This window comes from Pelophylax lessonae (assembly GCF_965119305.1).
Source record: "Pelophylax lessonae genome assembly, chromosome: 7".
NCBI lineage: Eukaryota > Metazoa > Chordata > Amphibia > Anura > Ranidae > Pelophylax > Pelophylax lessonae.
The window spans coordinates 214,447,616-214,469,900 of record NC_138774.1 but is presented as its reverse complement, the minus strand read 5'-3'; the positions used below and the strand labels follow the sequence as shown (position 1 = coordinate 214,469,900).

The 22,285-nt window shown below is 42.6% G+C and overlaps 1 protein-coding gene across 1 annotated transcript in view; it reads left to right on the top strand.

Annotated features, from left to right (window-relative positions):
- LOC309559970 (uncharacterized protein) overlaps positions 1-22,285 on the top strand; it is a 72,986-nt gene that overhangs the window by 32,558 nt on the left and 18,143 nt on the right. The window contains exons 4-11 of the mRNA XM_082263448.1: positions 850-1,081; positions 4,181-4,275; positions 9,931-10,127; positions 11,677-11,755; positions 15,864-16,042; positions 17,334-18,038; positions 20,494-20,679; positions 21,940-22,003. Of these exons, the coding sequence (XP_082119574.1) occupies positions 850-1,081; positions 4,181-4,275; positions 9,931-10,127; positions 11,677-11,755; positions 15,864-16,042; positions 17,334-18,038; positions 20,494-20,679; positions 21,940-22,003 (1,737 nt within the window). The remainder of the gene's footprint in view (positions 1-849; positions 1,082-4,180; positions 4,276-9,930; positions 10,128-11,676; positions 11,756-15,863; positions 16,043-17,333; positions 18,039-20,493; positions 20,680-21,939; positions 22,004-22,285) is intronic.

Genomic DNA, 22,285 nt, shown 5'->3' with positions numbered 1-22,285 from the left:
GGAAAGATCATGTTACCACTTACAGTCCTGGGCCTGCCAATAAAAACTCAACTGGGCTTTGCAGAGTAAACAAGCAACAACAAAAACAAAAATGCCAGTTGTGTTGCTTAGATTGGCACAGCATGTAAATAATAGTGCCGTTCAAAGACGATTGGACTTGTGTCATGGTTCATGGGACATGGGACCGTGTGGTAACTAGGATGCTGGTTCACGTTTCTTTTTACTCCATTTTTCTCAATCCCACACTGCAAAATTCACGTGTTATAAAGTTATGGTGATTTGAAGAGACTCTCCTACCTTTTCGCAAATAAAGCTTAAAGTAGAACTAAAGGCAAAACTTTTTTTTATTTTTTATTTTGGATGGAGTAAGGTAGGATCACCATTTGTTTCCCTTTTCAGAGATTTCCCTTCACTTCCTGTCCTATGACCAAAACAGGAAGTGAGAGGAAATTAAAAAGGAACCTGTTCTCTTTGCATTGCTTCCTTTGTGTGAAATACCCGGTGATCCTGCCAGTTCCCCTGCTTTCCTATTTCAAACTGACCATGCCAGGCATGGAAACATATCCATCCGTCCAAGTGTGGACAGTTTTCTTCTTTGCATTCCACTTGGAGGCACCATCTGTATCAAATGGTCAGGCTTGTGTTGACATGGTCTCCCCCCCCCCCCCCCCGTACAGCTGTTAACCAGGAAGATCAGTGTACTGCTGCCTCTCTTTCTCCTGCTGACAGCAAGTGACAATAAGAAACAGTGGGGCATTAGGGCAAATATCCCCAATGTATAAAGATATACTTTAGGGCAGAATTTTTTTTAAGATACCTAATTACGTTGTTTGTTCCCTGTCCTCGTAGGCTGAGAATGGTAGCGGGAGGCGATGGCTCCTGTCCTCTCCAGATTCTGACTTCATTATTGAGAACATCATGAACCTCCTGGACTCCCCCAGTGATTGGACAGCCAGTAACTGTGCCCTGGTGCTCGCTCGCATCTCTATGTGCCATGAAGGCTGTTCCCGGCTACTAGATCACCCAAAATCGGACATGATATTGAAGAAAATCATTATGTCACTACATGCAGATGAAGCAGGTGAGAGTCATCAAAAAAACGTACAGTGGGTACGGAAAGTATTCAGACCCCCTTAAATTTTTCACTCTTTGTTATATTGCAGCCATTTGCTAAAATCATTTAGGTTCATTCTTCTTCCTCATGAATGTACACATAGCACCCCATACTGACAGAAAAACACAGAATTGCTGACATTGTTGCAGATTTATTAAAAAAGAAAAACTGAATTATCACATGGTCCTAAGTATTCAGACCCTTTGCTGTGACACTCATATATTTAACTCAGGTGCTTTCCATTTCTTCTGATCATCCTTGAGATGGTTCTACACCTTCATTTTATTCCAGCTGTGTTTGATTATACTGATTGGACTTGATTAGGAAAGCCACACACCTGTCTATATAAGACCTTCCAGATCACAATGCATGTCAGAGCAAATGGGAATCATGAGGTCAAAGGAACTGCCTGAAGAGCTCAGAGACAGAATTGTGGCAAGGCACAGATCTGGCCAAGGTTACAAAAAGATTTCTGCTGCACTTAAGGTTCCTAAGAGCACAGTGGCCTCCATAATCCTCAAATGGAAGATGTTTGGGACGACCAGAACCCTTCCTAGAGCTGGCCTTCCGGCCAAACTGAGCTATCGGGGGAGAAGAGCCTTGGTGAGAGAGGTAAAGAAGAACCCAAAGATCACTGTGGCTGAGCTCCAGAGATGCAGTCAGGAGATGGGAGAAAGTTGTAGAAAGTCAACCATCACTGCAGCCCTCCACCAGTCGGGGCTTTATGGCAGAGTGGCCCGACGGAAGCCTCTCCTCAGTCTAAGACACATGAAAGCCCGCATGGAGTTTGCTAAAAAACACCTGAAGGACTCCAAGATGGTGAGAAATAAGATTCTCTGGTCTGATGAGACCAAAATAGAACTTTTTGGCCTTAATTCTAAGGGGTATGTGTGGAGAAAACCAGGCACTGCTCATCACCTGTCCAATACAGTCCCAACAGTGAAGCATGGTGGTGGCAGCATCATGCTGTGGGGGTGTTTTTCAGCTGCAGGGACAGGACGACTGGTTGCAATCGAGGGAAAGATGAATGCGGCCAAGTACAGGGATATCCTGGACAAAAACCTTCTCCAGAGTGTTCTGGACCTCAGACTGGGCCGAAGGTTTACCTTCCAACAAGACAATGACCCTAAGCACACAGCTAAAATAACGAAGGAGTGGCTTCACAACAACTCCGTGACTGTTCTTGAATGGCCCAGCCAGAGCCCTGACTTAAACCCAATTGAGCATCTCTGGAGAGACCTAAAAATGGCTGTCCACCAACGTTTACCATCCAACCTGACAGAACTGGAGAGGATCTGCAAGGAGGAATGGCAGAGGATCCCCAAATCCAGGTGTGAAAGACTTGTTGCATCTTTCCCAAAAGACCCCTGGCTGTATTAGATCAAAAGGGGGCTTCTACTAAATACTGAGCAAAGGGTCTGAATACTTAGGACCATGTGATATTTCAGTTTTTCTTTTTTAATAAATCTGCAACAATGTCAACAATTCTGTGTTTTTCTGTCAGTATGGGGTGCTATGTGTACATTCATGAGGAAGAAGAATGAACCTAAATGATTTTAGCAAATGGCTGCAATATAACAAAGAGTGAAAAATTTAAGGGGGTCTGAATACTTTCCGTACCCACTGTATGAACTGACCTTACACGTGTGTCTGAGATTTCACTTGGTTCCCCCATCTAGGCTAAAACACGTAGATCATACCTCCCAACTTTTTGAGATAGGAACGAGGGACACTTAAAGCGGAGTTCCGGCCTCAAATACCTTTTTTAACTAAAAATACCCCAATAATACTAATCCATCGCCCTTTACAGAACCGCTATTCTCATACTTACAAGGTGTACAGTATTGGATTTTAGTAAAAATCTTACTTTTAAAAACGCTGTCTGGGCGCGGCCATCTTGGATGTGGGCATCTGAAACCACAGTGTAATCTGCTGTGTCCTTCTTCCTGATTCCAGGGAGTGTTCTGGGAGTTCTTCCTGATTCCAGCCTCCTGGGAGTGATGACAAACCGCTCCCAGGATGCAATGCAAAGACGGAAGTGATGTCGGTGGCTGCGGCCACAGAGGGGGGAGAAGGAGGAAGTACAATCAAAAAAGCCCTGAAAATAAGGTAAGGGACCCCCGAAAAAAATTGAAAATGCCCAATTGTTGATCAGCATAGCGAGCACTCCAGGAATCCCTAAAGTTGCAAAATAGGCCGGAACTCCACTTTAATAGCAAAAGTATGTAGGCACAGGACACACACCCTGTCACGCCCCTTTAAAGGAGAATTATACAAAAAATATTAGTTAAACCCACAAGTGCTTTTTTTATTGTTACCACTCCCACCCCCCATCCCACCCCCCTTACATCAGATGTCAAGAACCCATTCCCCACCATCAGAAGTCAAGAGTGGCCAAACCTCCTATATTGCAGTACACCCACTTACCTGCTGCCTGGAAGAAGCTGGAAAGCAGAAAGTTCAGGGTCTAGAGGAGGAACTGAGGAGGGCAGGAGTCAGCTGCATGAGTCTGCTGAATGTTGAGATCAGGAGTTGAGGAGACGAGGGTGTGCTGTGGCTGCGCAGAGAGGTGCAGGATCTTTAGGAGTTCTGTCCTCCTTTCTGCCGAGACGGGGCAGAGAGGACCCTCTTCTTGGCTGCACAGAAAGGTGCAGAATCTGGTGGAGAAGTTCTGTTCTCCACTCTGCTGCTGATTGCTGAGACAAGGTGGGGGAGGAGATGAAGGGGTGCCGCAGCTGCAGGAGAGGTGTAAAGGCCACGTGTAATTGCCTATAGGGCCGGATTTGGCCCGCAAGCCTTGTGTTTGACACATGTGATGTAGATGAATAAATCTGTAGTGGTGACTATTGTATTCTGACAGCCAGCACCCACGGCTATCAGAATTCCTGAACAGAGTGCACCTGATTGATGCAGCTGCTGTTTGGCTCAGAATTTCCCATCCAGGTCCTTTGACTTTTATTGATCGGGGTGGAAACATACTGCACTTGCAGCCTACATGTTTCTCTAATGACAAGTAACCTTTCATCTTTTATCTCCAATGTATGTGATGTTTCCATTCTTTCACAGGCTGTGGACTGAATGCAGCATTTACTCTAGGACGTCTCTGTGACTCTGACACTGGGAGGAGGCGCGTGCTGAGTCTGCCGGAAGCTGATAGGATGGTGAGCAGACTGACTGGAGGAAGGCTTCCTATTTGTCAATTAGAAGAAAATTTTCTGGAGAGATCTCCAGAGTAAAATTGTGGAAAGGGACTACATATCCTGTCTCTGCTAACCTCTGTCTGAAAACGCTAGTCTAGTTTTCTGCTGTCATGCTGATCCTCCTTCTTCTGTACTTTTTGAATCAAAATAAGGTGGCAGTCAGTGAAGTCTGTTTGAAGGCCCAGAATTGGCATGGCAGCCAGGCACCTAAGCATTAATCAATGGTTTGTCTTGTGGTTGAGTTTTTCACAGCTGTTATTCAGCGTCGATGCTAATTCCACCGTCAGATACCCTAGCCACTAGTGGGAGCACCTTTTACTAATGTATCTGTATATTACATATGATAATAGAAATATGGCACTGCAAGCAAAAATGCTTTACTTAAAAAAATACAAATAGAAAAAGGACTCAATAATATGGCAAGAGTCCCTTTTTTAAAAAGAAGAATCCATAGCTGCATTCTGTAATTCTTTCTCATCTATTGAGAAACACCTGATATCTTTAACCTTCAGGTTATACTGCCACCTACAGGAGGATTGGACACTGGCAAAAAAAACTGTGTGCAGCTCAGGGTAACCCCTCCTACTACCAGCATGCCTTATTTTTTGCTAGTGTCCTAAGATGGATGTCTTTTCTTCAGCTCTGCTGTGTAAAAAGACTAACTTATTTTTTATGAGTACTTTATTCTACAATTTATTTTATTTTTTTTAATCAAGGTTCTTCTCTGCATCACTGCTAGACTATGTCTCTACATTTTAAAATAAATAAGATGCGCTGAGATATTATCCTAAAAGTGATTAAGTAACAGATGCAATAAACAATGTGCAATAAGCAAAATCAAACAATAGTGAATGTCCAAATGGCAAAGTGTCCCTAGATAAGTGAAACTCTTGTTGCCGAGAACGGTGTAACAAGTGAATTATATCAAAAATAATTTTTTTGTGAGTAAGTAGCCACGATCTGTTCACAAAAATGACAAAAAAAAAAATGGTGCAAAAAGTTCATAAATAGTCCAGTGCTCCACAATTCATTGTGTTTATTGAAAATATCCAAATTTCCCACATGCAAATACATTAAACTGTTTGTAGTGCAGCTGAAATAATCCACAATGGAAAGTGTCAATGCTGTGCGCTATATGTGAAAATTGAGCACTTACCAAATCAAATGATCCCACCAAGAGATCATATGCGTGTGAGTGGAAGAGCCTCTGAAGACAAGTAGTCAGCCAGCTCCAGGGAATATATTCAGGTTTATGATGCTCCTTAATCTCGTTAATCACATCATGTGGTTAGAAAAGATAATGGAAGATGCTCATAGTGCATTTAATGCGTATAAAGCTGGTTTATTAAATAAAAATTGCACTTACGTTACAGACAATGAATTTTAGCTATATGGAATTAAAATCGTACATGGGTGCTGCAGGGCAGTCCACGCTAGTTGACGTCACTTTGCTAGCTCCATTCCAGCGGGTTTCCTCTCAGAAGGCATCCACTGTGATGAAGGCTGAGACGGAGACCGGGATGGAATGTCTCTACATTTGCAGTTATAGAGTGTAATCGTCCTCAGCTTGGCTTTTACAATACTCTGTCTGAACACAATCAGACCGGATGTTTCACAGTTACGTGTGGGATGCTTTCCAGAATCAGTTCTGGTAAAGGTAGCTCTGGAGCACTTTCCAGGTCCAAAGCCACTGGCATTGCCTCAGAGCTTGTCCTGTCTCTGAAGATCTACTTAGTAAGTAGGCCTGTTGAGCTCTGATGTCATCCACTGGGTGGAGTGTCGCACTCTTTTCTCCCATACAGTACTGAGAAAGCATCTTCTGGCTGCTGCTCCTGCTTACAAAGAGCCATGTGGAATATCAATCTTTAATCCATTCCTGCTGCCCACTTACAGTGACTCGCCAGTCCTTCGGTGATGAGCTTACCCCTGAGGAGTCGCAGTCTATTCCTAATACTCCCTAATCAAAGAAGACCTTTTCAGGTCTTATTGATGTAGCGTGCACAACTCTGAAACTAGAGGACCAGCCTGTTGTTTCTCCCGATGCTGTTTCCGATTTTGGGTCTTTAAAACTACTAAGGCTGCAAAGCCTCCTTGGTCTTCTGAATTCAAATGTCTTTGCCCCAGTTCCTGAGGCAGAATGGTTTCAAGGGTTTTACCCCAACCTGTTCAGTGTTCCCATACCTAAAGAGGGCATCCACCCCATCGTGGATCTCAAATCCCTGTATGTTTTCATTTAAACCCAGAAATTCAGCATTGAATCCACCTAATCTGTTATCTGGTTTCTGCAGACGTTAGGATATATACCTACAGTACATGTCCTAAGCTTTCCTCCCATCAATGATTATGTTTCACTGTGGTGCCCCATAACTACTAGTTTGTGACTCTGCTCCTTAGCCTCTTTGTCTAGGCCTCTGGGCGTTAGCTCCAGTATTAACCCTGCTGTTTTCGTGTGCCATCCACATTGTGGGAGACTTAGACAACTTCCTGTTGGGGGAACAGTCAGCACAGGGTTAATCAGACAATATGGCTTTGACTGTCCAGAAATTGCACCGCTTTGGATGGATCGTGAACCTTAAGAAATCATTGCTGGAACTGACTCATTGTTTGGAGTATCAGGGCCTAGCCCCAGATACAGCTCAAGTTAGAGTGTTCGCTCCACAGGAAAAATTTCAGACTCTCCGTTTTTAGATTCAAGCTTTTTAGTCCAGGAGTTGCCCAACTCTCTATGTTGCATAAGAGACTTAGGCCTGATGGAAAAAATGTTTCAAATAAGTTTCACCCAATTTCACTCCAGACCTTTAAAACGCAACATTCTTTCATTGTGAGACAAGTCAATCAGGTCCTATGACAGATCAATTTGTTTGACAATTTGTTTGGCATGGTGGCTCAGAAATCTGCCTCTAGAATCATGGAAGTCCTTCCTTCCCGTCTTGTGAAAGATCACCACAATGGGTGAGTGCCTGCCTGGCTGAGGAAGAGTCCTGGGCAACCTTTTAGTGCAGGGTATTTGTTAACTGGGCGAGTCTTGTCTCATGGTCCACATCCTGGAGCTTTGGGCAATGTTGGTGTCTCTGCTGCTTTAGACCATTCTACTGGAGGGTCATCGGATCCGGATTCAATCAGACAACCTCACTGCAGTAGCATACATTAATTTATCAGGAAGGAAACAAAAGTCTTTTCATCACAAGAGAGGTAGATAAGATATTGTCCTGGGCAGAATTTCCATGTTTTGTCTGCCATGTACTTCCCAGACATAGAAAACTGGCAGGAAGAGTTCCTCAGTGTGTGGTGCTTAGATGTGAGAAAATGGTCCCTATACCTGGAGGTGTTCGAAAGGTGGGGGATGCCAGATGCAGACTTCCTGTTCTCCAAGTTCAACAACAGGCTGGAAAGGTTTGTCTCCAGGTACAAGCATGCTCTAGTAATAGCAGAAAATGTACTGTGGCTCCATGGGATCAGAACACCTTGATTTATACTTTTGCTCGCCTGAGACCTCTTTCTCATTTGCTTTGCAAGATTGGGAGGAAAGGAATTTCAGTGATTGATCCTCATTGTTCCAGACTGTCCCATGTGGATGTGATACATTGACCAGGTAGGCTTCAAAAGGGAATCTGTGATTCCTTTGTGCCAAACGCATCATCTTCGCACATGAAATGTGTAATTCACTTGGTTTGAGTCCCAAGACTTCTACTCTAGGAGCTTCTCTGCAAAATGCAATCCTTCCTGCAGTTGGGTATGGATCAGCATTCCTTTCTCAGAACTAAATAGGGCCAGGTTTCTGCCTATTCTATCCTGTTTCAAAGCATATTGGCCTTTCACTCCTTGATCGAGATCTTTGTACAGGGGGGTTCTTATATATTTCCCCTGTCACTTTGTGGGAGCTCATTGCAGACATTCCTATGTGTACTCTCACCCACAACGTGGTAATGCTTGCTGCTTGTAGTCATCACCTCTGCAAGGCAAGTGTCTGAACTGTCAGCATTATCCTTCAAGGAACCCTTTCTGGTTTTTCATAAGGACAAAGTGATTAGACCCAGGACTTCCTTCATGCCTAAGGTAGTTACTGCATTTCACCTCAGCCAGGACATTGTTCTTCTGTACCTCTGTCTGGTACCAGTTCACCCAAAGTAAATATCCCCCTAATGTCTGGATGTGGTTTGGGCTGTGAGAATCTACCTTTTAGATACTTCTGCATTGACAAAGACTGATTCACCAGAGAAGGATGCTCTGGCTTCTCATTCTACGATGTTTGGATGACTCCGACAGACCATCGTTCAAGTTTATGGTCTCGAAGATCAGGTTGCACCCTTACCTGTTAAGATGTACACTACTAGAACTGTGAGTACTTTTTGGGTATCAAGCAACTGTTTCCTAGATTTGCAAGGCTGTCACCTGGTCTTCCATTGACACATTCTCTAAGTTCTGTCAAGTTAATGCTAGGATCCTTCAGGCGGCTGAGCTGTAGGCAGTATCCAGGTCTCAGTTGTTTTCTTGGGCCTGTTAGTGTTTGTTGCTGTGTTGCTCGCTCCTCATCGGACTGCTTTTGAATGACCCAAAGTTTAAATACTTTCTGTCCCTCAATGGCCTAGAGTAGGGTTACTAACCAGGGTTCCATGGAGCCCTAGGGTTCTTCCAGAGGTTGCTAGAAATTCCTTGAGAAATGAGCAACTTCTGCCTCTTCGATAAGTTCCCACTGACACCAATGATCTTTTTAGCTTTCTGTAAGGGGGTAATTCTTCCCAATGACCACAAATGTAAGGAGCATTCTTCCCACTGACCATCACACTATTGTGTCATGAGTTATAGAAATAGTCCTTTTTAGCAGGGGTTTTCTGATACCAGATGGTTAGTTCATAGGTTCCTCTGTATTTAAAAGGATGAGAAAGGCTGGTCTAGAAAGAAAAAATGATCTTTGTACCCAAAATCTTTTTCTTGGAGTCCATTGTAGGATGCATATTCCACTCAGTGTTAGTGTCGATTTCGATTTAGTCATAATCTTTTGACTAAAATGCCATTTAATTTTTGGTTATCTACAATTGTTTTAGTTTTAGTCGTATTTAGTTGACTAAAATCTGCAGGCTAAACACGCCACATCACTAAGCACGCTACGATCGCTACCTTGCTTGCTGGGAGGGGAAGCACTCATGGGCTTTACAGGCGGAGCTCCGAGGAAACCGTAAGTTCACGTGGGTAAACGTCCCTCCATTTGTTTTCCTTCATTGACGAAAATGGAATTCATTTTTATTACAGTTTTCATCAATTGAAGAAAATGTTGAGTAATTTTCGTTCAGTTTTCTTCACCGGAAAAATGCTGCTGAGGAAAGTTATGACGAAAATGTTTTCATTGATGAAATTAAAACTGGTCCCACTCCTCTGGGTTTATGATCATGCTCTTGATTTTGCTTTACTGCAAAGCAGAGGCATGCTGGCAGTAGAAGAGGTTATCCTGGGCTGGCCTGCAGTTTTTTTTGTAGGCAGCAGTATAACCCAAAGGTTAAAGACTTCCTGTGTCCATCCAATAAAATGGTTTTACAGTGAGTACAAGGAAAGCCTCTTTATGCTTGCAGGAGCTGTATGCTGATTGATAAGCATGTGTTTATCCATTGATAAGTCTAGGTCTCTGCACTGGACGCCATGATGTCTGAAGGAGATGCCGGAGGGAGTAGAAATGCCTGTTTTGCTCTCACTTGCCTATCCACCAGCCAGGCTGGTCACCAGCATGTCCTGAAGAGTGAATGCTTCCCCCGCGTTTTGGATACGCTCTGTCGCCTCTTGCAGTCTGCAGAACAGGAGTCCTGCTGGTTTGCAGCTATGTAAGTAGAATTCTGGTTCTGGGGTAGGGGGGATTCTGTATTTGTGTTTAGTACTTCCAGGAACAGGGTAAAAATACTGCCTACCAGGAGACAACAGATATCTCAATGAATATAAATGCCAGCACTGTTTTCAACACAGACCATACCTTAGGCGCCTGGTTGTTTGAACAACAGGGTATTTGCATTGGAAAAAAATTTGTGTGAGGCATCAAAACTGGGTTTTCTAAAGTCTACTGCCTCTCCAGGGGATACATTTCTTTCCCAGTGAAGACAAAAACTGAGGGGGTTAATTCTCACTTTAGGGCAAAAAAATAAAATCCTGACACAGGTTCTAACACTTTACTGGATCCAAAAGGTAAAAAAAAAGGGAATACAAAAATGGATATTTGCTTAAGGGGTCACAGAGCGAAGATGTGTGTATGGGCCTTAAAGTATAGCTAAAGGCAAACCTTTTTTTTTTTTTTTTAGTTTTGGATAGAGGTGAGATAAATTGAACACCTGTCAGTTTTTATTGCTGTCTGTGCCCCTGTTTAGGAGATACATTCCCACCATTTGTCCTGTTTACCATTATAGTAAAAGTAAAAGAAAATCCCAAATTTTGGGTTGTCCCCAGAAAAGTAATAGAGGGGAAATCTTCCAATGGGGACACTAGTTCTGGTGACCTGGGGGTCCCCAAAGAATTCCCTTAATTTGCAGGGAATTTCTCTCACTTTCTATTTGGCTATAGAACAGGAAGTGAAGGAAAATCTCAGCAATAGGAAACAGATGGCAAAAATAAATCTGAACTAGGGATCGACCGATTACCAGCAAGGCCGATATATCAAGGACCAATATTGACTTTTGCCGATATCTGTATCGGCCCCGGAACTGGCTGATATTGCCGATATTCCAAATATTGCTCATTTGAGGGTAAAATGATGTCACATAGCATAATTCAGTTTACAAATTATATTGAATATGCCACTCACATATGTACAAATTAAAGATATAAGCAATGAAGTGATGTCATGACATCACTTCTGGGTACTGGCGCCAGATTTAAAAAAATGACAGCATTCAAAACAGCCAAACTTGGCGTTTTGAATGCTTTTAAATGCAGAGGAGGGGTTTGGGGTCTTTTAGACCACCAGATCCCTCCACAAGAGTACCTGTCAAGTGATAAAAATAAAAAATATATATTCTTTTAAATGTACAAAAATATCGACCAATATCGGCCGATACCGATATGCAATGGCCAAAATATCGGTATTGGCAACGAAAAACTGATATCGGTCGATCACTAGTTGTAACCCTCCCTTGCTCTATCCAAAATGAAAAAAAAAAAAGTTTTTCTTATATTTCTACTTGCATATTGTGGGTAATACCTAATCAAGCACAAGACAGAAAGTCCACCAATTAAAAGAATCAGCATGAATAACAATCAGTAACATTATAAATATATAAAAAAAAAAAAAGCAATTACTTAAAAACTCTTGTCAGGTCCCAGAAAATTATGGCCAGGTATTCTGTTTTGTGAAAGTTTTATCTTTTAACTTTTTCTTTTTTGTAGAACCATAAAGATGCTATCCAAGTATCCGCCTGGTGTAGTGAGACTCCGCCAGCATCCGTCTTTGGAGGCTCTTCTTAAGGTAAGTTATTGCTACACGTTACAGCTACTAAGATATTCTGAACTTTCTCCATCTGCAACAGTTGGGTGTGCTCTGTGACTCCTTATGTATAGCTTTGTGGAAAGGGCAGGGATACAAACCAAAGGATATCTCATCACCAAGCACATGAGAAGTCATTACTTCTCTGGCCATAACTGTCATTTTCCAGTACGTTTGAAACTTGCAAGGGATTTAAAGCAGAACTAAAGTCCCATTGTAATAAAAAGTGAGCAGGCAGTTTTTTTGTTTTTTTTTACGGAAGAGACATGCTGATAAAATGCCCCTATCTGCCTGCCTGCCGCCCCCTCCAGCACTGTAAACTGAACTGCGCATGCAGCTTACAGTGTCGGGACTGTCTCTGAGTGCCAGGGTGACTGTGCATGCGCTAGAGTGAGGAGGCCAAATAACAGGCCCTCAGAAGAAGATGCTGGTACTGCCGCTGGACCGTTAGACAGGTAAGTATGGAGACTTTAGTTCCACTTTAAACCTAGGACTTCGGTGTTACAATGCAAGAGTTTTAACAGAACCCTGTGCTGAGAGTGAGCGATACTTAGAGTAACTCCGCTTTTGTTGAGAAAAAAAAAAATAGTCTCTTGTGGGTGATCTATATTCATTGCACTACAATGATTTTCGACAAACTATGAAGCATATTCCTATCTGTTTCCCTTCTTAAAGTGGAGTTCCACCCATTTTAACAAGTTGAGATGTACGTAATCCCCTTCAAATATGCTTTTGCCAATGTAAACTATTTATTTATTTTTTTGTAAGGAAATACCGTTTTTCTTCTTTATTCATCTGCACTTCCGGGTCCTGCTGCCTTTTCAGCGATTACGTCACTCGGCGATTCGCAAGGGCTCCTGGGATAGCGGCATCATGTATCCCAGCAGCCCTTGCAATTCGCCTAGTGACAAAATCTTGTGTTATTTCCAGACACCAGCACCAGCTGTATTGCATTCAGTCCACGCTCCGCCCCGCCCCACCTCCTCTCAGTGAGCTCTATGGGATGTAATGCTTTCAGTCCGCGCTCACTGAGAGGAGGCGGGGCGGAACGCGGACTGAATGAAATACATCCCTGAGAACAGCTGGTGCCGGTACTGGTCTGGAAATAACGCAAGATTTCTTCATTAGACGAATCACAAGGGCTGCTGGGATACACGGCGCCGCTATCCCAGGAGCCCTTGTGAATCCCTGAGTGACGTAATCGCCTATAGGCAGCAGGACCCGGAATTCCGGATGAATAAAGAAGAAAAACTGTATTTCCTTACAAAAATAAATAAATAATAGTTTGCATTGGTAAATCATATTTAAAGGGGATTACGTACATCTAAACTTGTTAAAATGGGTGGAACTCCACTTTAAGAAAAAGCTGTATGCTCTACGATGTCCTTGGAAGTCTGGGTCCTGAATGGGAGTGAATGTATCCATTCTAATCAGCTGATGCACTTGCAGTCTTTTAATGAAGAAAGCTGCAGTGTCTGCATCCTTTTAAAAGTAATTAACCCTTAAAGAGAAGTATGGGATTAGGTTTTTTTCTTTAGAATCATACTTACCTAGGTGGATGCAGAAACGGTCCTATACTGCATCTGTCCCCTGCTGGCTGTAACCCTGTGAACTGAGCGATCAAACACCGCTGATTGCTCGGTTCTCAGAGCTCCCTGAGCAGAGAGTTGGGACTGTCAGTCACTGGCTTTCTGCTCTGCTCCCACTCTCACACTCGCTGGGCTGTGGGAGGGCGGGAGTGGCTGGCTCATGCTCTCAGCAGCTCACTGAGAGGCTGAGCCAGTAGCCGGTCCAGGCATGTGAACAGATCCCGACCATTTGGTCAGGATCCTTGCCAAGCCTGGACCGGCTCTGTGATGTCAGCAAACAGCGGGCCCTTAGCCCGCTGTCTGCTGAATATAGGTCACATGAATGCAGAATGAACAACACGAGAAGTACAGCCAAATGAGGTTTGGCTGTACTTCTTCTTTAGAAAGTATCTCACAAAAAATATAACTCCTATTAGAGAGGGTACCTGATATTTCACTTGTATCTTAGTGCAGAGTTCTGAGAAAATCAGTGAACCAATTACACAAGCATGCAATGGCATTTCTGGGAAATTTATATATACCAGAACAGTACAGAATGCCTCAAGACTGCCACATTGCTTTCATTTTACATAAATTTACAGCAGCAAAAGATTGAAAAGGAAAGGTAACATTAAGTTACAATGTATCTTGTGTAGCAATTGCATATGCTATATTATTTTTTTGTTTCATTTGCTCTTTTTCCATGAAAGTGGAGTTACGAGTTGAACTCTAGGCAGATATAAAAGACAAAAATGAATCATTACTACATCAATAATTTTTTTTTTTTTTAAAAAACCTAAGCAGTGTGGGTACCTGAATTTGACGCTGACGAGAAGCATGCTGATCGAAGGGGAAAGCAAAGTAACAGAGAAATGAGCCAACCACTGTGGCAGCTTTGCATAATAACCAATTAGCCTCTAACTTCAGCTTGCTAAATTAAGCCTTGACAAAAAAAAAAAAAAAAAACTGGAAGCTGATTGGTTTCTATGCAGAGCTACACAAAATTCTGCACTCTCCAATTTTAGTAAATCAACCCCAGTATGTACTGTATATATTTCTCTCTGTTTTGCTGTTAGAAATTTTTCCTAAATTCCTGTCTACTGAAAACATTGCACGGTGACCGTGCATGTAAGTGGAAATCTATCTATCAAAACCCCCAGGTAACATTAAAATTTGACAGGGGTTATTATCCTTCCCGATTCCCAAAAAGGTTTGGTTGGACATTCACTTTAAATTGCAATTAACTGGGTAGGTACTGTGGTGGCACTGAAAATTTTGGTTTTATATTATTTAATAAAAAATGATTTGGGGGGCGGAAACAGTGTGTACCCTGCTATCCAAGCATCTCATGGAAATATTAAAAGAGTCATGAAATATTAGCTCTATATACATGGCAAAACTTTCTTCAAGTAGAAGCAGCTATTACTGCCATTAATCAGAACATGAAAGGTTGCAGTTGGTTGAACTAGAAATATTCGCCATCTATTTGTTTCTCGGGTAGTCATCCAATAATTACTGGAAATACATCATCCCAGACCAATATACTTTGTATATGCCTCTGTCTAGTAGAGTCACTATAGTAAAGAATGGTTAAATGGCCCACTGCCTACCCCTAACCCCCCTTAGTGTCTACGGTCACCATGGAAAGGTGGCCCATAAATATTTTACTGGCAATTCTGCTGTCACTGGGAATTCTGAGTAGGACTACATTGTGAGTAATGGAGGACCTGTCACCATGGAGATGGTCCCTATGGTTGCTTGAAAAGGCAGCAACTGCGAACTGGACATTGAAGATAAGTTCAAGTAATTGGCTGTCTGACAGATATCAAAAAGTGTTTTATGGAGGAGTAAAGGCTAACTAACAAAATTGTGAAATACCCACAATACTGCTGCCTAGGCTCTGGATCACATGAACAAGAATCAGTCATTTAATTCATGGCAAGAAAAATGCGTTTTCTTTTTAGTTTTTTTTTTTTTACAATTTGATTTGTTAATGTCGACCTAAGCTATGGGCTTACATCAAGTTCTTGTCATCTTCCAGTGAACTAAATTCAAATGAGGGACTGTTTTATTCCACGACTGTCATATGAGATTCTTTCTAGTCAAAAACTTTGATTGGTGGGCTCACCATGAGTTCATATTCAAACACAAGCAAATCAGCCGAAGAGGACTGAAGAAACAGCATAGTTATCGATTAACCAGCCAGTCAGCAGTCAGGGAATATAATACATTATCCCAACTGAAATCCCAAACTATCACAGAGATTGACCACTACATAAACAGGGAAAAACTAAATATGCTCAGGAAAAGAAGACTGTCAAAGTCATGGATCCCCAATATATAGTAACTGGGTTAGACCTGAATACATGCTATAAGGGTAAATTAGTTGGTAATGGCTTCTGCACACCTTTCAAATAAATGATTTATGTTTTTTGTAGCAGCTATTGTTTGGCTATTTCCTTTGTCTTTACCTACTGTTATATGCATTATATATCTGTTCAGCTTTCATATTTGTGCATCAGAATGTTGCAGCATCACATACAGCTGGAACAGAGTTGTTGGAAGAAGTGGAGATGACGTTACAGAACCTCCAGCGCCTTCCCCGGCCTGCCCCTCCTATAGCAAAGATCCTGGAGTCTGGCTCAGTAATGGTGGGTTGGCAGGACTATATTCCCCGCAGTGGCCTTCCCCTCACTTATAGGTGAGTAATTGTTTCCAAATTCGCTTCATCCTCACTGTGATCCCCAGTAAAGCTGTACTATAGATAGACAAGATAGCAGAATCTAACCCCAATAAACATCTCAATGCCCTCCTAAAACTGTCAAACTTGCAGGCTTGAGTAACTAGAATTTTAGTAGATACCCATCCTGGTTTCAGACATATCAGTTGTTTATCAGTCATAAATAGCTCAGCTGGTGGAATGGCCAAGATGCATTGCTGACTAACTGGGTATTGGCAAAGAATCAAAAATGACAGGGTATTTCATTACTTCTGAAATAATAACAATACAACCAGAATGTGGAGGTATTTACCCATATTCGTTATTTAGCAGTGTTTTTTAAGCCCAAACACCCCCATATTAGAAAGCATGAGACACATTACCCCTCCTAGGTAAAGTAGACATCCGGCACCCCTTTTCTATATGATTCCATCAAAATAGTTATGGCAGTATGGACCACTATGAAGCAATGTGCACTTACCTCACTTTACCTTTCCCTTCCCTTCCCTTCCTGTTCCCTTTCATTCCCTCTTCCTCCTTTTTCTTTCCTGCTCTTTTTATTTTATTCCCTCTTATTTCCCTTCTTTTTTTCCTTATCTTTTTTCCCTTTCATTCCCTCTTCCTCCTTTTTTTCCTGTTCTTTTTCTTTTATTCCCTCTTACTTCCCTTCTTTTTCCCTTCTCTTATTTTCCTTTCCATATTATTCCCTCTTCCTCCTCTTTCTTCCTTGCCCTTTTTCTTTTATTCCCTCTTATTTCCTTTCTGTTTTTCCTTATCTTTTTTCCCTTTCCCTTTGATTCCCTTGCCTCCTTTTTCTTTCCTGCCCTTTTTTCTTTTATTTCCTCTTCTCTTCTTTTTTTCCCTTTCCCTTTTCATCCCCTCTTCCTCCTTTTTCTTTCCTGCTCTTTTTTTTTATCCCCTCTCTTTTACATTCCTTGTCATCTCTTTTTTACATTTCTTCCTTCCTGTTTCCATTCTCTTTTCCTATCCTTTCCCTTTTCCTTTATTTTCTGTTTGCTATTTTTACACTACTTCCCTTACCTTTTCCTTTCTCTTACCTTTTCCTCCCAATTTTTTCTTCCTTTTCTGTTCCCGTTTCTTTCCTCCCCTTTTACTTTTGTTTTGACCTTTATCTGTTCTCCTCTTGCTTCTTTTCTTTTTCACTTTCCTTAGCTTTGTAGTTTTTTCCTTCCATTCTAAATAAGTCCAAAGTAATTAAAATTAGATTTCATTAAAACTCAAATATAGTAACAGCTATTTGCTTTCTCTACAGTCTCTTTGATGGCGATAAACTTCTCTACCGGGGACCTTCCTTCTCCTATGTTATCCCACACTGCAAACCTGGACAACACCATCTTAAACTAGTCATGGAAACAGATGGGGATCGTAGCCCAGAGAGTCCAATCACCACTGTGACAGTGGTGGAGCCAACCCCTGGATGTCCAACAGGATTTCAAGCAGTAGGCCACACAACCACCAAGGTGAAGCTAAGCTGGAACCCACCATTGGACTCCAGCACATACGTTAAATATTATGCGGTGTATCGAGACGACATCCTGGTGGAAACCACAACTGACCACACCTGTATTGTGGCAGGTCTGTCTCCTTCCACTAGTTACACCTTCAGTGTTTGCTCCTGCAATTCCAGAAACAACAGCCCAAAGGTCTCATTGGTAACAAGAACATTGGACAGAGGAAATCATGCTCCAGACAGACTGACAGTGTATGTTATAGGTCGGAGTGAACTGTTTATCACATGGGAGGTCCCGAAAGATCCTATTGGTAGATTTTTCAACTATGAACTCAGCATGAATGGCAAGTCAGTGTACCTTGGTACAGAGCGTTCCTATGCAGCACGTCGTCTTACCCCCAACACCGAATACACCTGCATCGTCTGTGCCATCACCAGCGAAGGTCGTTATGACAGCCGCCCTGTCACCAAGCGCACTGCCAAGGATGAGTACAGCAATCTGAACAAGTATGGATCTGTTTCTTTTATACAGTGTCTGTCCATGTATGGATATTTACCATTACACCTATGTCTTGGTTGATATGTGTGCAGGAACCATCCCTTTTTCTACAAAACAAAGGGCACAGACGTGCATGTGCAACATTCATACATCATTTAAGTGCAGCAGGAAAAACATGCTGGGGGATTTCTAAGAGTTAGCAAGGTGTTTTCCATGTTATTCAAACAGGCATTCCCCGCATAGGATTATTATAATTCTCCCCAGTGGAGCACATGTATTCATGTTAATAATATTTTTAGTGCAATGTCTAGTACTTCTATGAGCCAGTTACCTCAAGCTATATTCAGATTGATCCCATCACGTGCAAATGTCAAAGTGTGTATGAAATGGGTTTTCTCTTTTCTAGACAGACTTTAATTGTATTGCACTTCAACAATCCTCATCATTTTACTGCCACAAAATTCTAATTTAAAGTGGCCCAATTTTATAGCTATTTTAAAGGTGCAAAATGCATTGACCCGTAGTAACAACTCAGGGCTAAGCTTTTAGTGAACTATTTCAGTAAACTCAAATCCAGTCGGTTGCTCTAGGTTACAGAGAATCATCATGGGCTTTTCTATTGCTTTATTGTATAAGGCCTGGTTCACGCTAGTGTGATTTCAGATACAACTTGAGCTACACAGAATTGCATGACAAGAGAAATCACATTATTTTCAATAGTGCCTGTTCACATCCATGTGACTTTACAGTGCGATTAGGTTCCAAAGAAAAAGCAAACCACATCCAAAATACAACCAAAGCTGTACTATATAATCACACTGCAAATCGCGTCAAAATTGCCCAAGTGTAACTGAGTGTAAATTTGTGTGTTGTTCTTTTGTTAGTGTAGCTTACATCAATGTCTTCCCTTGGTAACCTCTAATAAGGAGATAATCCCCTGGCATCCACTTTGAGTGTAAATCTTTAGTAAGCATGTGCAGATTCACTAATATTGATCACAACAGCTGATCTCTGTAGTAGAGCAGAATCATTTGCAGAATGCTAACAATCTAGAAAATAATTTTCTGCAGCTGTCAGTTTAAACATTTAGGAAAGGTCAGAAGGCTTGCATGTACCATAACTTTTGACTGTTTGTTCCCTATATATGACAGCAGGGACCATGGAGATCAGATACATTTTTAAATCTGATAACTTTGTCTCCTGAGAATATTTGCTTAGGGGTTTCAGGGAATGGATGAGGAGAATGTCATCTAATGTTTATTGGTGACTGTTTCTGGCAGATATTTTCCTGAGAATGGAAGGTAAGGAGCTTTCTGCCAGTGCTCTAAGTCAGCCTAATAATCAACAGCACAAATTAAACATATGAGCATTGAATTCCAGTGTGTGTCATTTGTGGGCAACCCAAAAGTGCTATTGTAACATCTGTCAATGTGGAAAGGCAGTCAACAAACTTTAGGAAACCCCACTGAGCTGCATGACCGACAGGCACTTGCCACCTGCTAAGTTCAGTGGCGAGTTGCACACGGGACTAATGCTGGGCTGGGTCGCTGGGCAGGTGGGGCCCCCCGGGAAACTGCCCAGCATGCCCATTCAGTAAGATGGTCCTGCCCATCAGTTCAAAAGGGGGACCCAGGCACCTGCTGAGCAGGAGGACCGGCTGTACTGTCTTATTGGAGACACCGATCCTCTTCTGTCTCCCACTGCAGTGCTGCCAGCTTCTCTCCCTCCTCTCCCTCCCCCTGGCTGCACTGCAAGGAGATTGGTTCTGGCACATGCGCCCCTTCCATCTGCTGTCCAGGCACCCCTGTTTGCCGCTTTCCTCCACAGCACTGCCGGCTTCCCTCCTCTCCCGCTGACAGCTTTTGTTGGCACACAGGGGGGTGTCATTTACTGGCTCCTTCCTTTCCTGAATGAACACAGTGAGCGATCGGTAACAATCACTCTTGTGTTTCACCACTGAAGCATAGTAAACTGCATTTACTATGCTTCAGTTTGTGAATAAGCAGAAAGCCTCAGAGTGCTTCTTATTCATTTATCTGTGCAGCCGAGGCTGTGGGACAGGTAAATCTATGTCCTCAGTCACTTTTGGCTGGGAGGGGGGCCCTGTCAGTTAGGCTGTAATGGCAGCCCTGCTGAGCCCCACCGCCCCAGAGTAGGTTGTTGGTGTAACATTAAATGTGATGTGTTTGTGGCTCCATCGGGAATCTTCTGGCATTAGTGCCTGCTAAAAGCACTGGAACCTTCCTCCACCTCATTATACATTGATGCCAGGAGGTGGACCAAACATTGCTTTTAGGAGAGCAAATGATAGACAGCGAAGGCAGACAGTTACGCACTGCTACTTCCTGAAGTGCTTGCCAACTCCCTACAAATCTTTTCAGACAGCGCAAGTTATCACAACTGAATTTACATCTATACAGGTGATTCTATGTGGTGCTATGACCATAATCTAATTATTTATAGAAACCAAACTGGGAGCAACCGACACACTAGCAATTCACCTACCCCAGAGGGAACTGATCGAAATGAGAGACAACCCCGCTGTGAAGATATAAGGAGGAATTCTCTCCCTAAGAACCAGAGTGTCCGGCTAGTCAGACAGACCAGCAAGTCAAAAGGAGATGGTAAAGTCCCCACAACTAGATCCCGGTATGTAAAGCCACAACTCAGTAATCATATTTACCAAAAGATTTATTTAAAGGGTCAGTCCCCCCAAAACATATTCAGTGTCTGGTAGATGTTGGGAGATAAACCACCTAATAGTTTTGGGGACTCTCTTGGTGAGGTCTCTGTGCTAAGTTCCTGACTCTGCACACTTGCTGTTGCCATTATTAGGGGCTCCCACTGTCCCTGTTGTATATTCTGTTATATAAAACCTATCCAATTCCTCCATCCACACTATACAATGCTGATGCATAAATCTCCTGCTGCAGCTATTCAAAATACCAGTGCCCTTATCTGATTGAATGCAGCCTCTGATTGGCCAACATTTTTCTGCTTGACTCCTTTTGATTCATCATCCAAGAGATGTCAGATAGGAGGTGGTCAACAAGGCCACCCAGTGAGTGAAGTTCAAACAGTGCATGGCCAGTTTAAATGGCATGGATGGCCAGTTCATGTATTCAGGCCATAAGACCATATATCTGTCCCTTAGGAATAAAAAAACTTGCATGCAGCAAATGAGGTTGGGGAGACAGCCATCAGATCCTCTATGCCAGTGGTCTCCAAACTGCTGCCCTGGGGCCAGATGTTACCTTTTGCTTGCTTTTATCCGGCCCTTGGGGCACTGTTTAATTTACTGATACCAACAATGAGGCATAATTGCCCCCACTGACACCAATGAAGGGGCACAAGTCCTCCCAATGACACCAATGATTGGGCACTAGTCCCAGTAACACCAATGATGGGGCACAATTCCTCCCCGTGACACCAACGACGTGGCACAATTCCTCTCTGTGACACCAAGGATGGGGCACAATTACTCTCACTGAAACCAGCTATAAGGCATTATTTTTTACCATTGACATCGGGACCTTTCTACTCCCAATGGCCACAGTCCGGTCCCCCTAAAGTCTGAAGGACAGCAGACTGTCCCTTTGTTTAGAAAGTTTTGAGACCCCTGCTTTATGCAGTCATGTTCTTTTTGGAACTAAGAATTTATAAAAAGGGTTGGGGCAAGTAATGTTTTTCCACAACTCAGAAGATTGTTCCAAAAAAAAGATTCTATTTTGAGCACAAAAGATGCAGAAGCAGCTTTATCTAATTGTGATGGACGGCAACACTTGAGTGTTAGGTTAATGCTCTACAGTACAAACCAATGGATTATCTGAGAAAGTAACTAATATAGTCTATTGAACAATAATCGTATAAATCTAGCAGTCTCTAATATTTTCCTGTTCCTGTGTCTAGGAGAGAGTCTGTGATATCCTGTTCTACAGAATCAAGTGAGGATCCTACAGGATCTCCAACTCAGGTGAGAACATAAGACAAGCGCTTTCTGGCTAATTGATTAAAGCAGTGCAAAACCATGAATATCATGCAAAGTTCTCTAGTTTACAGTGGTTATCCCATTTTCTTTTCCATTGCTTTGACTTTAGCAAGTTTAGGGCTGACAAGGGGGGAAGGGTGATGATAGCCAACCAATGGGGCTCCAGTTTTATCCCATGTAATAGCTGTGTGACTAGACCACATGTGTCAAACACAAGGCCCGCGGGCCGAATCTCGCCCTCTAGTCCATTTCACATGGCCCTTACAC